Here is a 19734-nt window from a genome sequence, read left to right as displayed (position 1 = left end):
GTTAAAATGCACATAGAGGTGCCAGAAGATGCGATGGCTTTTTCAAAGCATTTCAAATATTATACCTTTTTGGGAGTTACAGAAGGATTAGTGTCCCTAAATAGTAAAAAAAAAAAAAAAAAAAAGAAGAGAGAGCTTTTGTAAACAGTGAAAAATGTAAAACATTATCAAAATTCTAAATTTTTGCTAGTTGCAACAGGAGTAAAAGAGTGGAGAAATAGCTTTAATAAAGATTGAAAAGTTCAAAAAAATTATCCCTTTTGGGGGTCATGGGTTGTGTATGTTTAGGCCTGACTGGTAGTAGCAGCAGCAAGGGTGGTGGACTGATGCTAGTTTTAGTATTGGTAGCACTAGCAAGGTGACTGCAAGCAGTGGTGGATTAGTGATTAGTGTTGTAGCCAGGCCTTGTGAGGTCACTTCCTTTTTGGGGAGTTGCAATAGGATAGGTGTCTCAAAATAATTAAGAAGAAATAGTTTTTGTAAACTTTGAAAAGTAAAAAAAATATATATTAATTTTTGGGAGGTCATTGGCTGTCCAAAAATTCTCCCTTTTTGCAAATTGAGATAGTTTTTGTGGCTGACAAGTGAAGATACAATGCCTTTTTACAAGTGTTTCAAAAATTCATGGGTTGTAAATGTGTAGGCTTGGCTGGTAGTAGCGCAGCATGGGTGTTTGACTGGTGGTTGTCGTAGTAGCCAGCAAACAGCAGGAGTGAGGGGTTAGTTCTAGTTGTAGTCAGCAGGGGTTATGAACTGGTGGTGGTTGTAGCCAATGGACCGCAGGGGGGTGGGGGTGGACTAGTGTTAGTTGTAGTAGCCAGCAGACAGCAGGGGTAAGGGATTAGTGATAGTTGTAGCCAGTGGACAGCAGGCAGTGGTGGACTAGTGACAGCTGGAACCAGGCCTTGTGATGCTGCTCCATGTGCTTATGGAGTTGAAATTCCTAAACTCAGGACTTGGCAATGCCTTACTTTCTGTTTGCAGAGGTAGCATAGTGCCTGGTTTTCCCTATCTAGTAAGGTACAAAATAATTTCTACACTGCGGAGTACAATAAAGAGATAGGTGCTGAGTCCAACTGTGCCCCTGCCCTAAAAGGCTTTTTTCTTCTCAAGCCTACAGATTCAACAGTGTTATCACCTTATCCTGGGCTGATAAACCAGCAGGTCCATGTCTGTTACGTTTGCCAGATTTTGTTCCAAAACTATCACTCTGCTCTGAACACATCACCTACATCATTATCAATAAACTCCTTCTCATCGTCCCCACAACTCCTCTTAGTTCTGATGAACTTCTAATGTCTGATCATGGGCTCCTTGCTCTCCTTATCCATCATGATGCTTTACAATATTACCACATAGCCTACTATCACCAGTCCCACTAGTGCTATACTTCTACCACAACTAGCCTAATGGCAAATGGTATCCAGCTGCGCTTATCCCCGGCAAAGGGGGGGGGGAGTAGGGGGAACAAAGACAGAGATGATGAAACAGACTGTCTAGAAAGGCTACTTTCACTGCACCATGTAACTGGCTCACTCCTCCTATAAAAATGACCAAGAATGAGCCAACCAGTGCACAATGGTTGTATTATTCTCCAAAACAACACAACATCTGGAAGAAATTGGCTATTTTTTGATTACTGCTACTACCACCAGGCATCTGGCTGCTGTTGCTACCAGTATTGGGCCTGGTCAAATGGGTGGTGCCCACAGTCTTGGCACTACTGCCAACATGCTTACTGGCAGAGGACATGGCAGGGGTGCACTTTCCACTATTCAACTATTCATTTACAAGCTAGTTATTTTATTTTTTATTTTATATTTTATTTTATTTTTCTTGAAAAAGATTTTGGGTCAACTTTTCCTCTCACAGCTAGAAATGTTCAGTTTTTTTTGTTAAACCCCAAAATACAGGTAAATATAGGTCAGCCTGCCATTGCCCAATGCAATATTACACTGCTACAAAACATTGCTGTATGATGTAGACAGTGTGAAATCTTTTTATGGTTGGGCCCATGAGTGCAGTCACACTGCTGGGATTTGTATTCCTGGTAGCTGGCCGGCTCAGCTCCCCAGCCATCCACCTGCATCTACCACCCGCCTGCTATCTGTTGCAACTACAACTCCCAGCATGTCGTCACTGTAAGGGCATGTAGGGCGTTGTACTTGCAACAGATAGTGGGCGGGTGGTAGATGCGGGTGGGTTGCTGGGGAGCGGAGCCGGCCAGCCCCTAGGAAAAAATTTCATATTTCCCCCTGTAATTTCATGCAGGCGGGAAATATAAAATTACATTTCAGTGATTTCATAGTCATGTGAGCAGGCCAGCTCTGCTTCCCGGCCACATATCCACCTGCCCACTAGCTGTTGCAGCTACAACTCCCAGCATGTCCTTTCTGTAAGGGCATGCTGGGAGTTGTATCCTTGTAACAGCTAGCGGGTTGGTAGGAGATGCGGGCAGGTGGCCAGGAAGCCATTTTAATATCAGAGTGCCATTGTGACAGTTGTAGTTTAGAAACAGGGTGTGTCTGGCTGTTGCTAAACTACAAGTCCCATCACGGGAGTTGTAGTTTAGGACCAGGGTGCCTCTGGCTGTTGATAAACTACATCTCCCATCATGGGAGTTGTAGTTTAGGAACAGCGAGACTCCAGCTGGTGCTTAACTGGAGGCTCGCTGTTGTTAAATTACAACTCTCATCATTAACAGACAGCCAAAGGCTATCTGAAAATGATGGGGGGTGTAGTTTAGCAACAACTAGAGGCTCCCTGTTTGGAAAGCCTGCTTTATGGGTGTTCTCCCCAGGGGAGAGAGTACATTTATGGCAAACTGATTTTTAGTGTTTTTTTTTTCCTTCAAATTTCACATCTGTGCATCCTGTGGACTACTTCAGATTTGGTGGACTATGTCAATGACCTGCATTTTTTGTTTACTATTTATAAAATGGTTAACGAGGGTTTGTGAGGAAGTGTTTTTTGGAATAAAAGTTTTTAAAACGTGTTTTAAAAAAAAGTTTATTTAGTTTAAAGGCTTAGTAGTGGAAGCTGTCTTATAGACGGAGTCCATTACTAAGCCAGAGCTTAGCGTTAGCCCCAATTACAGTTATCTCTAACTCCCAATTATTACCCCGGTACCCATCGCCACAGGGAATGCCGGGAAGAGCCAATACCAACAGGCTTGGAGCATCAAAAATGGCGCTCCTGGGCCTAGGCGGTAACAGGCTGGCATTATTTAGGCTGGGGAGGGCCAGTAACAATGGTCCTTTCCCACCCTGGTAACGTCAGGCTGTTGCTGCTTGGGGTGCCTCTGGCTAAAAATAAAAATAGGGGAAAACACATTTTTTTTTAAAAAATGTATATTTAATTATTTATGCCAAAAATGTGTGGGGTTCCCCGTATTTTCATTCTTAGCCAGATACAAACCAAGTAGCAACAGCCTGACGTTACCAGGGTGGGTGAGGACCATTTTTACTGGCCCTCCCCAGCCAAAATAATGCCAGCCTGTTACCTCCTAGGCCCAGGAATGCCATTTTTGACACTCTGGGCTTGTTGGTATTGGCTCTTTCCGGCACCCCTGTGGCAGTGGGTACCAAGGTAATATTTGGGGGTTAGTAGTAGCTTTAATTGGGGCTAATGCTAAGTCTCGGCATAGTAATGGACTCCGTCTATAAGCTAATGACCACTACTAAGCCTGTTAAGTAAATAAAATAAAAAAAACATGTTTTAAAAACCTTTATTCCAAAAAAAAGCTCCCCCACAAGCCCGCGTTAACCATTTTATTAAATGATGTAGTCAACCAAATCCGAAGAAGTCCTTTGCATACAAGAGTCTGAAATGAGAAGAAAAAAAACATGAAAAATAAGTTAGTACATTTGGGGGAAAAGTGGTAAAAAATATGTATATACATCACATTTTTAACACAGCTGTGACCTTAGAGCAGAAAAAGTGTTACAAAGTGGTGTTCTGAAGTCAGTTATTGTTTTTTATGTGTGCTAAATAAATGGTGTTTTAAAGTGATTTATTGTTTTTTTTTTTTGCTTATGTGAGTCAAATTTATCAACCCCCTGTGATAGTATGATAAATATGTAGCATATAAGCAAAGCTAAAGCAAAATAACATTTCTTCAGAACTCATTTACCAAAGCAACAAAGATAAATGTCCCCCCCATGTGTTCCTCATCCCTTCTATAAAAACGCAGTTGGCAGGTTGGTGCAAGGAGAACCTTGGCAAGATCCTCTCTCTTCTAGGTTAAATGACCATTTTCATTTAAACAACAAAAAAAGGCTCTAGAAAAATGAATGCTGCAATATGCTCTGTGCAACAATGACTCATATTCTTAGAACAGTTTTTGTGTCACTATTGTAAAATAATTTCTAAACATACATTTCTTTTCACTTACTACAGAGCTTTTACTTCTTCTATCTATATGAAAAGGAAAAAATTAAGTCGGCACTACCTGAAAGCCCCGTGCTTGGCATGTAATAGAGCCTTGGCAACAGCTTCAGGTCCCTCGTTGGTTCTCAGCTTGTAGTACAGGCAAGTCCAATATAACAGCAGCAAGGGACAGAAAAGCGGCAGCTCACCAATGTGATGCAAAACAAAACTTTTTTTTAAAGATGAACATGATGCGGGTACAAACATGTCTGATGATCGGGAAGGGAAAGACTTCTATCTGGTTACTCACCTTCCAATTTCTCCACTGGTGGATTAAAATAGAAACAGATGACTGCAGTGGCGCAGCTATAGAGGTCGCAGAGGTCGCCATTGCGACCGGGCCCCATAGCACTACCACTACACTATACTACCGCCGCAGGTCGGGCCCTCAGGCACAGCCCGAGGTCCCGGGCCTGAAGGGGAGGCTTGTCGCTGCCAGCACCAGGCCCGGTGCTAGGCTGAAACCCTACCCCCGCAGCACTTGCCTGAAATCCCCCCCCCCCAGCACATGCAGGCACGCACCGTGGGCTCCCTCGCTGCCAGCGCAGCGCTACCTCCACCGGGACCCGATCATCAGCAGGCCTCAGCAGTGATCCTCATGGCAGCCGCAGGCGAGGAGACGGTTGTGCAGCGGCGAAGGGGTGAATTTGAATCTGTTATTGAATCTGTGGTCCGGGGTGGGAGGGGAGTGGAGGCCGGTCCTGAGGTGATCATAGAATTTGGGGTCCGGAGGCAGCGTGTGTATGTATGATGTGTAGTGTATGTACTGTATGTATGATGTATGAATGATGTATGTGTATGTACTGTATCTATGATGTATGAATGATGTGTGTGTATGTACTGTATGTATGGTATATGTATGATGTGTATGTACTGCATGTATGGTGTATGTATGAATGATGTGTGTATGTACTGTATGTATGATGTATGAATGATGTGTGTATGTACTGTATGAATGGTGTGTGTGTATACGGTATGTATAACGTATGAATGGTGTGTGTGTATGTACTGTATGTATGAATGATGTGTGTGTATGTACTGTATGTATGATGTATGAATGTTGTGTGTATGTACTGTATGTATGAATGGTGTGTGTGTATGTACTGTATGTATGATGTATTAATGATGTGTGTGTATGTACTGTATGTATGAATGATGCGTGTGTATGAATGATAGAGGTGTGTAAACATGATGAATGTATGCATTTAAGATGTGTGGAGATGTATTATGCGGGGGATCTGGAGGTGGCGGGTGTATGTATGATATGTGTATGCATGATGTTTATGTTTGATGTGTGTGTATGTATGTATTATGCATGTGTGTGTGGGGGGGGCGGAGGCGGCGTGTCTATGATCTGTGTGTATGTACTGTATGTATGAATGATGTGTGTGTATGTACTGTATGTGGCAGTATTATATTCAGGGGGTACAGTAGGAGGCAGTATTATATTCAGGGGTGCAGTAGGCAGCGGTAGTATATTCAGGGGGTACAGTAGGTGGCAGTATTTTATTCAGGGGTACAGTAGTTGGCAGTATTATATTCAGGGGCTACAGAGGGTGGCAGTATTATATTCAGGGGCTACAGTGGGTGGCAGTATTATATTCAGGGGATACAGTGTGTGGAAGTATTATATTCAGGGGGTACAGTAGGAGGCAGTATTATATTCAGGGGGTACAGTAGGTGGCAGTATTATATGCAGGAGGAACAGTGGATGGCAGTATTATATGCAGGAGGTACAGTGGATGGCAGTATTATATGCAAGAGGTACAGTGGATAGTAGTTTTATATTCAGGGGATACAGTGTGTGGAAGTATTATATTCAGGGGGTACAGTAGGTGGCAATATATTCAGGGGGTACAGTAGGAGGCAGTATTACATTCAGGGGGTACAGTGTGTGGCAGTATTATATGCAGGAGGTACATTGGATGGTAGTTTTATATTCGGGATACAGTGGGTGGCAGTATTATATTCAGGGGATACAGTATTTAGCAGAATAATAATGATTATTGTCTTCATACAGAGGATGAGGATCTACTGACAAAGTGAGGAACCTATAATGTCCGTGTGTCAGATTTTGCAGAGTAGATGGAGCTGGAAGAAGTCCTGATGTCTGGACTAGATGAAGAAGAAAAGCAAAGACAACAGAGAAGACATCACTCAGGTCATTCATATCATTGTGTATTCTCCTGACTGTCCTATCAGAGCTGTACCCTAATCTGTGGCTCTCCATCTGTTGCAAAACTACAACTCCCATAATGCCTGAGGTTCTCCAGACATGATGGGAGTTATAGCTTTATAACAGCTGGAGAGCAACTGGAACCAAGGTGATTGGGTGAATGGTGGGGGTCCCAGCAGTTGGACCCCCACCAGAGAAATGGGCTGCTTATTCTTAAATGCCTGTTTTGTCTGTCTGGCCCTGCCTGTTAGTCACTTATATTGTTGTGTATTCTCCTGACTGTGTCCCATCAGTGCCATGTTCACTGATATCTTTGTGCGGCTAAGTAAGGGGTTGTCCAGGATTGGGGAAGCGGGTCGTCAGGTGGTAGGGGGTCCAGGCCAATTTTCGCAACGGGGCCCTTGGGTTTCTAGCTACGCCCCTGGATGACTGGTTACCAACACCACCGAACTTGTTCCCACACAGTGTAATCAAATGACCATGACCTTGTGTTATTAGTAAATTGTTGTTTTTTTGTTTTTGTCTTTTAGCAAATAAGCACATTTTATTTTACCAGACAGCTCCTTTAAAGGGGAGATTAAGTACATAAGGTACAAGTGTCTGATCACCTTCCCGGCACCTCGTCTCTCCACATGCCAAACCGAACTCTGCTCTGTGCACAGATTACTGTCGAGCAATGATACAAATGCTGCATCATTGGTTTTCCCATAGAGATACATCAAGGGGATGTGTTGGCAACCACTTCGTGCGGTGGTCGACAGTAATCCATGCATGAAGCAGAGTTTGCTCTGTGAATGAGGAGAGTCGGGTGCCCGGTGGGAGATCATGAGGGTCCCAGTGGTCCTGCAGATAGAGGATAAGAATGTATGCACCGGTGTTCACCTTAAAGGGGTATTCCAGGATTTTTTTTTATTTGACTATGCTACAGGGGCTGTAAAGTTAGTATAGTTCATAATATAGTGTCTGTACCTGTGTGTGACGGTATTCTCACAATTCTTATGTGATTTTCACTCCAATATTTATTTTTAACAGCATACAAAATGACTGTTGTCTCAGATTTTTCCTAGGTTGCAATGCCTGGGATTTTTCCCAGGTTGCAGGGAGCCTGTCTGCTTCAATGGATAGAGGGATTGCTTGGTGGGAGAGAGATCAATCTGCAACTATTGCAACAGCTGTAGGCACCTTGATTGAAAACCACAGGTCTTTTGATGGATGCAGCTCATTTATGTTTCAATGGCTGATGTGTGAGGGAGGAAAATGGAATTGTGGGATTTGTAGTCAAAAAAAGAAAGTCAAAAAGGAAATACCAGTTCACAAAAAGCTAGCCACAGTGTTATGGTAATCTCACAACATAGCCATTTAGCCCCAAGACAAGCGCAGATCCTTACTAGTGTTGAGCAGCATAGGCCATATTCGAATTCGCGAATATTCGCGAATATATGAACGAATATTCGTCATATATTCGCGAATATTCGCATATTCGTTATATTCTCCTTTTATTTTCGCATATGCGAACATTTCGCGTATGCGAAAATTAACATATGGGAATATTAGCATATGCAAAATTAGCATGCGCGAACATTCGCATATGCGAAAAGTAGCATATGCTAATTTTCGCATATGCGAATTTCCGCACGCCAGTCTCACACAGTAGTATTACAGCCTTTTTTACACCACACAAGCTGGAAGCAGAGAGGGATGATCACTGTGATGTGTACTGTGAAAAAAAAAACAAAAAAAAAAACGAATATTCGTAATTACGAATATATAGCGCTATATTCGCGAAATTCGCGAATTCGCGAATATGCGATATTCGCAAATAATATTCGAATTGCGAATATTCGTGAGCAACACTAATCCTTACTAAGCATGTCCTTTACTGTCTGCCAGGTACGTACTAAAATCACCTTATGCTGGATAACCCCTTTAAAGTCCTGTATGCTGGTGTGGAAATCCCTATAGCTAATCTTTGGGTAACAATCCCATGTAGTCTTTATTAGCAATGTCTGATTTATGGATGATTTGAAGACTGAGAAGTGACACCAGGATAGAAGACTGAACAAATAGACAGGTTTTGGTTAGGGTTAGTGGAGTCCTTGTAAGATAAGGATAAAAGAGTAGACAGCATGCAGAAGTATTAGGTCAGGAATAAGACAGATCTTTACCAGGTTACACATAGTTTTGCTCTCTAATGGAACATATTGCTCAGGCACTGGAGTATAGGGATGGAGAGTAACAAAGATGTGCACTTCAGCTCTGGTATGTTCCTAACAACTAAGCTGGGTTTGTAGAGCAGACCTAAATTGGCATTCTGTTAGCAGGAAAGTGTTGACCTTTAGCTTAAGAGACATGGCAGATAGTGGGCATAACAGTACAAGAAGCACAAATTAAAAAGTAAAAAAGGGACACATGGTACAAGTCTATGTGGCTGAATCAGGTCAGCTACAACCATGTACTAGAGAGCAATGCCTAGATGTTCCTATGAGATAGTGATGATTTTAAAAGGGACACAAAACTTATTGAGCTTTGAAAAGGAACACAATGTGATATACCCTCAGATTAGAGCCGTTCCAATGGGGTCCCGGGACAGGTTGCTGTCAATGGGCCCTTCTAACAAGTAGGAATTGTACAAAATACAGAATCCCTTTAGTGGAGGAATTGTCATAACTGGCTTGTTAAATGGTTCATTATGGTTGTTCTCCTTACAGAAAGGCAAACATTAGCAGACAAATGACCTCCGAGGAACCAGATGGAACCATGTTGCATACAATGGCAGGATAATACACAGACTAAGTACAAACAAAAGACCCCCTAAGAGACAGGATATTTTAAAGGATATGTAAATGTAGAAAACTCAAACCATTTGTATTCTTACTCCCTGCTGTAAGATGAATGTGGTTTACAATAAATTGTGAACTGCAGCCAAGTAGCTGAGAGTGTGAGTAATGCAGGACTAGGAGCTGGGAACCAAGATATGAAATGTAGCATTTGCCCTCCGGGTTACTGACCGCAAATTGAAGAAAAGGACATGGGATAATGTTATTATATTTCTAGCACCAATACTATGGAAATGAATATGTAATTTAGTAAAAGCATATAAAACAGAACTAAACAATAATATGACTTCATCATAAGAGCTGAAATAAACTGGGCTTTAAACATTCTCATTGTGGGACTAAGGGAACCGTCACAAGTTTGGAGCATTCCAGCAATCATATTTTGATAGATGCAGGATGGAGTTAAATAATATACTGTGCATGTAGCTTAGGGTTGAATAGCAGAAATACAGGGAAAATTATATTTTTGTTGAATTATGAATGGGTTTATTTTATGCCTAAATAAAGGTGTAGGTCTGTTCTACTCAAAACATCGGCTGTACTTACTGATTTCATTGGATCGGCCAACTGTCTAATGTGTATGGGGGCCTCCCGACTGTCCCCTGGTCAATCTGTTTGTTCTCAGCTCTTGTGCAGCCATCTTAAAGTAAATCGGTCATCACTTTCATACTACTTGAACCCCAGGTTATTGGTGCATTCCCTGGTGGCTTCTCCCTGCCCCTCCAGCCTCGATTGACAGATCTCTTTGTTTGGGTTTAGGAAAAGATTTATCAGTCATGGTCAGCAGGGCAGGGAGAAGCTGCAGGGGCTGCCCTGATGACTTACGGCAGAAATGATGACGAGACTGTATTGAGAGACACGGCTTTGTTAGATGGGACATGGCTTGGAAGCCAGACTAACGCACAATAAAGGGCAAGAAATAGAAGAGGATGTGACTGGCAGGATAGGCATGGCTTGTGGGAGGGGCGTGGCTTGCTATCCGGACTGATGCATTTACCCAAAGATGCAAAACAGAGCTTGTGAAGTAAGGTTAGGCTGAGCTGCAATTAAGAAATTGTGTTTGAAGGACCTGTGATATGGGTATATCGAGTGTTTTCAGCCTTGTGCAGAAACAAACAAAAAAAAAGCCAAAAATAGAAGGGGTGTGGCTTGTAGGATTGGTGTGGCTAGCAAGCTGGACTGACACACTCTCAAGGAGATTAGAGTGGAGCTTACAGAGTAAGGTACCGGAAGTCCCATTGACTTGCTTTGGACTTCAGAAAAAAAGAAAATAAAAACCCCACCCTTGCAACTGGGGGAGGGTTTGGGTTATTTTAACTCTGCTATATTTTTAGTTGACCTAAAGGTAACATGTGTGTACTGTATCTCCAAACATTCGAAAGTTATGCTGGAACAGACACACACATGCCTTGAGAAAGCATCCTTGTGACGTGAAACAGCTGTAGGCCTCGTCTTTGCTGTGTTGTATGCCTCGGTATTTCCTGCTATGAAGCCATATAGAAGTGTTATTTATCAGGGAGTGCCAAAAACTATTCCTACTACTGAGATATGTTGAGATTGCTACTATTACATTGAGCACTACTGATTATTTGCTGGTCTTCTGATCCTGTGAAGATACGGGTGGACTGATATGGTCTTTCTTCCTGCTTTATGTAAACACCTGAACCCTTCACATAACTGTCTTATGCAGTGTTTCCCATCCAGTGTGCTTCAGGCTGCTGCAAAACTACAATTCCCAGCCTGCCCGGACAGCCAAAGGATATACTGGCATGCCATAAGTTGTAGTTTTGCAAAACTTAAGTATATGGCAGCCTCTGACTCTCCACCAACAGATGATGTAGAGGAAGAGAAGGGTTGGGGTATGTAGAATTTTTACTAGCCGACCCTATTGTTCTGGAAAAGATAAACCAATGCCAGAGCTGTCTAGCTGTAGCCTACCTATCCCGCTCAGCATAGAGAAAACATGAAAGTGTATGGTCATCTGTAGACAATTGTTAGACTGCAAAACCTCAACTGCAAAGCTCCTATGCAGGAATTGGTATTTGATGGTGACAACCAACCCCACCCTGCCTCCACTGCAGCACCTTCCAATGGTTGTGCTAAACTGACCAGCTTTCTTTTTAAATGGAGTTACACCTTAAATAGTACACATCCATCCTTTCAACACAGTTTTTAGTGCATATTTAGCTTTATTTGTGTCCTATTTTATACAACTGTTTTACTAGGTTTTTAACATGCCAAGAAAAAAAAATACATATACAAGAAATTTATCAGTAACTAGTGAAAAAAAATCCAACAACCTATAATTCGCAAACTTGGCTGCGGCTCTAACTTCTGATTTACTCATCTATGACCAAGATTAAGCAAAATATCCGAAAATAAAGATATAGAGTGAGCGTTGGACCATGTCTGTGCTAATCTTGTGGTGTTCTTTGTGGAGGTATCTGCTTTCCTCACACTACACACCCATTAATTGGGAAATCTGCTCAAGCAGCAGGCAATAGCGCAAAAGAGGAAGCATGACACATGTATCTATTGTATGTAAAAGGTCTGAATCAAGAAACAAAAATAAATGATCAAAACAGAGTAATTTAACATTTATAGTTTTTATCTATCTCTTTGAAATTCCTGAAGGCAGTAATGGTCTTTCCTATATTACCACATATCTAATGCATGTGTTACACCATAGCTGACCATGTGATTTAGGGAGTATAACATGATTGTTTTGCTCAAGCAGGGAAGTATTTGTCATTTTTTGTCTACTTATAAAGGGAGATTTCTCTAATCTGTGGAATTTTTTTTTCTTTTTATTTCAACTGATTTGGTTGCACTTTTCATCATATAAAGGGCTACAAAAATTTAAAAAGTTGAAATCTGATAGAATTTTTGGGGAATTCACAGAATAAGGGTTGGATTGACCAAGCCCAGAAAAAGGGCAACCTAATTGGTAATAAATTCACAAGAGGGGGTACACAAATTTAAAAATGTAACATTTAATACATGCACCTATAAAGGTACAAGAAGTCAAAACAACTCCAAAGTGGATGCCCAAATGGGTAGTAATTTAACAGATGCATAACAGTAGCATGATGAGGCAGCTATACAATATATGTAGGGATGCACAGAAATTTCCGCTGCTGAAAACTATTGGCCAAAAATGCCCCTTTCACCATTTTTGGCTGAGTGAATTTTCCGCCAATAATTTTGGGGTGTGTGGCTTAACCCCTTCCTGTCCTGTGGCATACATGTACGTCATAGGTCGGGTGAGGACATGACGCGGGCCTGCCGGTCGGGTCCGCGTCATAAACGGGAGATGTCTGCTGCTATCAGCAGCTTACATCTGCCTGTAATGACGGACATTGGAGATTGCTCCGATGTTTGTCATTTAACTTAACCACCATAAGCGGCAGCCCCCTGCTAATTTTTATAGCTGGGGGCTGCCACTAATAGCCGACATTCGGCTATTAACCTTTTAGATTGCCTCTGTCAAAGCTGACAGCGGCGTCTAAAGGAACATGTAAATGCCCCCTGGTGGTCCAGTGGAGTGGATCGCCCCCCGCAGCACAATTGCTGGGGGGGGGGGGGGGCGACCCACTGTGGAGGTAGCTGGAGGGCTTACCTGTGCATCATTGGTGTCCCTGGCTCTTCAACCAAATGAGCACAGATCACACAGATCAATGGAGTTCTATGGAACTCCATTGATCTGTATGAGAAATCTAATGATTGTTCTAAAAGTCCCCTAAGGGGTCTGATAAAGTGCAAAAAAAAAAAAAAAGTTAAATAAAAAAGTTTAAACATATTTGGTATTGCCACATGCATAATTGTCCCAACTATTAAATGATTATGTTTCTGATCCTGCACTGTGAATGGCGTAAACACAAAGAAAAGAAAAAAATACGCAAAATTAGCTGATTTTGGTCACATTACATCCCCCAAAAAAGTAACTAAATGTAACATTTCCCTTTCGGTGCATGCCTAAACATATGTACCGTGGGCTGCACCTACCTCCATGAAAGCTTATTACACTGAGGTATGATGTAAACAGATAGTACCGCTGACCCGCAGTAGTGTTGGGGTCATGGGTTGCACTCTGGCAGGGTCCTCAGCCTTACAACTTGTATCCCTCGCTGTTGGGGAAACCGCTTCACAGTTTACATGCATTTGTTCTATAAATCCCCTTAATGTCTCCTTTAACCCCCCCCATATCAATATGTAGAGCATATAACTTAGAATATACCTTATTCCGGCTTTATTCACTCATGAATTGCTTGCATTTTATTTTGAAGATTGATCATTGCACAATTTTAACCCTTTAATCACGCAGCAATGTTTTGGCCTTAATGACACAGTGAATTTTTTTTATTTTGTGCATTTTATTTTCTTTCTCCCATCTTTAAAAAAAACTCATAACTCATATGTATCCTTAATGCAGCAGACACAGCCATATTTCTGTCCTATTGTACCATTATAATGATGCCTCTACCCTGTGTCACTGTACTGGTTGCCCATCTACTGTAGAATACAATGCAATCATTTTCACCACAAAGCTCTCTATAATACTGTACCTCCCCTCATCTCCTCCTGTATCTCTGGCTACCAGCCTACCTGTGTTCTACATTCTGCCAACAGTCAAAGGCTGCTTTCACACTATAAAAATACCTCCGTTATAAACGCCCGTTATAAAAACCCTGGAAATCGGCCGTTAAACGGCCGTTATCACCCGTTATTAATGAAGGCCGTTATTTTGTGAAGGGCGATAGTAACGGGAGAAATAGTGCATGCACTATTTCTTCCGTTCATTCCCCCGTCAAAAAATAACGGCAGTTATTAATAACGGGTGATAACGGGTTAAAACAGCTGTTTATCGTACCCAATGCACTTCAAATCTAGAGCACTGCTTACTGTACAAAACAAGCACTTAACTTTTTTGAGCCATCCTTATTTCTTTATAGAGAGCAGGGCCCTCACTCTTCTTGTTTCCCCCCTATTTCTGCATAGGTTGTAAGCTCTTGCGAGTATGGCCCTCACTCCTCTTAGGTTGTAAACTCTTTTCAGCAGAGAAGAGAAAGCGCCAGGCGGTGCAAAACATTTGTCACCCTGGCGTTTGTTTCTCCCATCTTGACTCCAACTCGCTGCCATGCCTGTACACCCTTTTTTACAGATATGTTTTTACGACAAAAATAAAAGTTGGAAAATTGAGGGAGTAATTACGGTGAGTGCTCCATTTCTTTCCTTTGCTACATTTGTTTATATGAAAATGTTTAGTATAACTAGAGACCTGCTATTTTAACTATTAAAAATGATCCCCTAGGAGTATTTCCACATTAAGGTCATTGTAAGCAACAATCAAAGCATGAGGATACATGCAGTACTGAATTGTGTGCACAATGATACATCTGCAAACTTAAAGGGTTTATCTAATGAATATAAAAAAATGGCAAATTTTTATTTTTATTTATTTTTTAAAGATGCACCTCCCCTGTTCTCAGGTTTTATGTGGTATTACAACTTGCACCATTCGCTTCAATGGAACTCAGTTGCAATACCCCACAAAGCCCGAAGACAGGTGTGGTGCTGTTTGTAGAAAACCAGTACTAGCTGTTTTCCTAATCCTGAATAACCCCTTTTAATAGCCATATAGCCGCAGACCATTTATTATGTACATAAAGCATAACAGTTTAAATAAAAACATCTTAATGTAATATTAACATTGTACTATTGATTTACAACAAAAACTATGTATACTGCAAATACATTGCAGCAATGTCTAAATTAACAATTCGTTTTGCAATACTTGTATTCTGTGTTCTCTAGTGTCCTGTCTCAATGTCAATAGAAGAAAAGGTTCAATACACCAGAGGTCCAATAAAACCACTTTATTTATTGATCCACGTAGTACTGGTGAAATGTGTGGATCATTAAGTAAAGTGGTTTTATTGGACCTCTGGCGCCTTGGACCTTCTATTCTATTCATGTCTAAATTAATGGTTTGGATCTAGAGGGTGACAAGCTTGTTGAACTAATACATGCACTTATACTACAGGCTTAATAGGAGTATTAAAGTGGTTATATAATTTCCTGATTTTTGTCAAGATAAAAAATTGTACAATTGTAAGGAATATTTGCAAAGATGTTGTGAAATAAAGTAGATAGTAAATTAGGTGTCCAGACGGAAGACTGCATAACCGTACCATCGCAACCTTACTGTTTAATCCAAGCCCTGAAGTACTTTTGGTGGTTGTTTCAGTGTAGATTATGGATGGCTCTTTACTGTTATACCCGTTTGACATATGATCAGTAGCAGAGTCCCCTCTTTCACCAGTCGTATGTTCTGTAGTAGTAACAGTAGAGGTCCTACTGTCATCTGTATTGAAATTATCCCAAGAGCTTAAAGGGGTTGTTAGCGAATTAGGTTCACTCTTCTGCTCGTGAACTGTCGTGGAGGGACAGGCAAGTGCTTGAAATGCCAATAAGGGTATTGGGGGGTTTGTACAAAGAAGCGACATGTGGTTTGGTACCTTTCCTGTATTATTTTCCAACCAGGACTTGAATTCTTTAAGCTTGCAATCACATATCCAGGGATTGCCCTCAAGATGAACTTTTTGAAGTTTTGGTAACACCTTAAATGTGTTTCCTGGTAAAGTTGCGATTTTGCTGTTATTTAGATATATATTCTGAAGATTTTTAAGAGGTTTCAATAAATTATCAGGGAGGGAGTCAAGTGTATTATTGTACAAGGAGAGAACTTGCAGGCTTTCTAGATCCTCGAAGAGTCCCACCGGAAGATCATTAATGTTGTTACTAGACAAATACAGTTCCACAAGTTTGTTCAGACCATTGAAGGTATCTTTGGGAAGAGAGTGAAGTTTTGAGTTCTTTGTTAGGACAAGAACCTCAAGATTAGTTAAATTGCTAAAAATAAAATTGGGAATTGTAGAAAGGGATGTGGCCCAAAGCCTAAGGGACCTGAGAGTATCAATTTTACCAAATAGCACATCAGGCAGTTCAATTAATGGATTTTCATACAAGGACAATGTTTCCAATTTATGTAAGCAGAGAAATAATCCAAAGGCCAATGTTTTTAGGTGATTTTTTTTCAGTGATAATATTTTTAGTTTTGGAAGCTGATAAAATGCCCTTTTGTTAATGATTTCTATTGAGTTTGAATGCAGATTCAGTTCAACCAGCTCTGTGAGGTTATTGAACATCCCATATGGTATCTCTACCAATAGATTATCATTGAGCATTAGACGTGTAAGTTTAGACAATGATCTAAAAATATTTGTAGGCAATGACTGGAGCTTGTTTATAGCCAAATTTAGTATTTCTATACTGCTCAAGTCACTAAATACTGATGGATCAAGGTTCATCAATGCATTTTCATCCAGGTACAAATGTTGAAGGTAAACTAATGTACTAAAGATTCCAGAAGACAGAGAGCTCACATTGTTTTTCGATAGTCTGAGCGTTTTCAAGAGAGGAAATTTTTGAAAAGCTCCGGGTCTTATTATAGAAAAACGATTGCTCTGTAAGAACAGGCGTACCGTAAAGGGCATTTGCTGGAAGCTGGAATCTGTTAGTTCTGTAGCCTGAGTTCCACTTACAATGACATACGTAAAATTATGAGGAATGTTTAAAGTGGCGATGTCCGTAACTGCTATATCCTGGCAAGAAACTGAATCTTTTACTGTGCATGTGCATCTAACAGGACAGATCGTGGCTACAGCAACATCGCTTGGTAAAGTTAGCAGTAAGAATATAAACATGACTGATGAAGACCCTAAAAAGGCACAATGGATAAAGATTGAGTTTTAGTAAAGAAACCATAAAATGTGCAAAATATGAAACTATAATAAACTAATTTAATACATCATAAAAATGCCTATAATGAAAGCTGCAATAGCTACTCACATGCTAACACCAAATTATAAGCCTACCTGGGAAGACAATGTACCACATTAGAGACAAATGCCACAAAAAGAATATACGAAAAGGGCTGCATTTATATAGAAAGGCAACATAGTGCATCCTGCTGATAACATGGATTCTGCTAAGGGTCTAAAGACAAAGTTATAAATAGAAACCTTACATCCTACAGTTATTTTAGCTGGAACAGAAGAAAGGCAAATTAATGTTTACGCATTTATCATACTTGTCATAAGTAACATAGTTGCAGTTTGAAAGAAGCAGTATAGAAAGATGTTAAGAACAGAATACATAAGCGTGAGCAGATCTATTGCCTGCTGTAACAGAAGAAGTATGCCAAAGCCAGAAGTATGTTCCATAGGAGTGAGAAATGTAAATGAAGGATTTAGGCTGGGTTCACACTGCAGAATTTCTGCTGGAGTTCGAGCCAGCGGCACTAGGACCATGCGGACTACATTGCCGTCCCCATAAATGGCAATGCATTTCTGAGCAGATCTCCCAAAAGATCCACCCAGAAATGCATTGCAGTCTATGGGGCAGCAATGCAGTCTGCTCGGTCCTAGCACCGCCGGCTCGATCTCCGGCAGAAATTCTACAGTGTGAACCCAGTCTTAGGGTCTGTTCACATGGCAGAATTTCCTTAAGTGGAATTCCTCCTCAAATGAAAGTCCAATACACTTCTCCACACTCCCATTCATACTTCTGCAGAATTTCCGCTTGGATTCCACACCAATTCAGCACAAAATCCTCACAAGCGGAGCCAATGAGCGGAAATTCTGCCATGTGAATACACAATTATACTTCTTCTTAGTGCTGGATCCACTTCTGGCTTTGGTTTAAAATCTACAGTGGCAGTTGTCCAAAACTGCCATATGGAAACTCAGCATAGTCTTAAAATCTAACAGTAAATGCATGTACATAATATAATTCATTTCATACACCATTTCAGAATCTTTACTCTTCTTCCAGAGTCATCCCTACTCCCTAGGTGTAATTTGCAAGGTGTGAGAGATACCAGGGTAGCTTTGAGTGACCATTGTTTGAGCACAGAGGTGGTTAATGCTGTATGTTACACAAGGTTCCATCAGTCCCTCCCAGACAACAAAACACAAGAGAAAACTGTAAAAGAAATCATATCAACTATAACAGTGATCGGCCACTAAGCATAAAATGTAATAAAAGTCACACATATATAACTTCTTTTATATGCTTTATTTTAGTCAACATAATGTACAGACAAGCAGGATGAGCATAATTCAGTGTCATTATTTGCTATCACATTAAGCTTTCTAAACAAGTATTGCAACATGTATTTTTTATATTTAGCTGGAGTCAATGTAAAAATAAAAACTGTGATATTTACTCTGTTCCCCCACTGGCCACTGCTTGTTCCTGTATCTGAGATGAGATGTCTCAATAGGACTGTACCTGTGACTGACTGATCAGGCAGGTCTCGCTGAGACATCTCCTTTCGGAAGCAGAAACGAGCAGTGACCAGCAAGGACCCAGAAGGCACTGGGGTGGGAACTGCAGGGGACCAGGTGAGGTGAGTATCATTTTTTATTTTTTACACCAACCCCAGCAAAATCTAAAACATTTTAATTTAGCTGAGTACCCCTTTAACTCCCTACTGCTTATCCTAAGTGGCCAACTGGAAACGTATAATACAGGAGACAGTGTGAAAAGAGAAGGAGCTGTGTCTAAAGACTGTAGCTTGAGCAAGAATCCTGGTTTTATGGGGAAACTAACAACAGTGTCACAAGGGTCTTTTTTATTTTTCTTCTACCGCACACTGCTCTGAAGATAAACACAAAAAAGGAATATGGAAAAGTAGTATATTTAGTGCACTGGGGGGCGTCCCCTAGTCCATAAGTACACTGCTACACTCGACTGGTCTAGTAATAACACAAAATATCTAACTTTCCTCAGTAGCACTGTTGCTGTCAGTTTCCCTTTAAAACAAGATCAAAATAACTTTAGCTGCAAATGTAGCGTTCGAACAGGTTGAAGTGAAAGCTGCATGCAGTGCAGTATTCGCATTTCTTACTGCAGCCTGTGTGCATACCAGAGGGGGAATCATTGGGGGATGATCTGGCAGTGAGCACGGAGGGGTGGCAACATAGACTTTGGTTCAGAAAGCATATTTGCTCTTTCAAGTCATATATTTTGTTATTGTTTCAGAAAGAAATTGAGAATGAGCAGTTGTTCATTTAACCATTCTTCCGGACCTCACCAGGTTTTTTATAGTCAGCCATTTAACCCCTCCACTACTGTAATCAATGCTGAGTCATAATAATTACTTACATTGATGTGTAACATGCTACCAAAGAAACTAAATGCCGTTCAAGAAAAGAAAAAAATATGTTA

At 41.0% G+C, this 19734-nt stretch overlaps 1 protein-coding gene across 1 annotated transcript in view; it reads right to left on the bottom strand.

The window, feature by feature from the left end:
* GP5 (glycoprotein V platelet) overlaps positions 1–19734 on the bottom strand; it is a 141418-nt gene that overhangs the window by 110173 nt on the left and 11511 nt on the right. Inside the window, exons 3-4 of the mRNA XM_056563551.1 lie at positions 17531–17548; positions 15647–17221 (exon numbers count right to left, since the gene is read on the bottom strand). Coding sequence (XP_056419526.1) covers positions 15647–17221; positions 17531–17548 — 1593 coding nt within the window. The remainder of the gene's footprint in view (positions 1–15646; positions 17222–17530; positions 17549–19734) is intronic.

The sequence above is a fragment of the Hyla sarda genome, chromosome 3 (genome assembly GCF_029499605.1).
Source record: "Hyla sarda isolate aHylSar1 chromosome 3, aHylSar1.hap1, whole genome shotgun sequence".
In the NCBI taxonomy this organism is placed as follows: domain Eukaryota; kingdom Metazoa; phylum Chordata; class Amphibia; order Anura; family Hylidae; genus Hyla; species Hyla sarda.
Note: the sequence above shows the minus strand (reverse complement) of the source record. Positions and strands in the feature narration are given on the sequence as shown.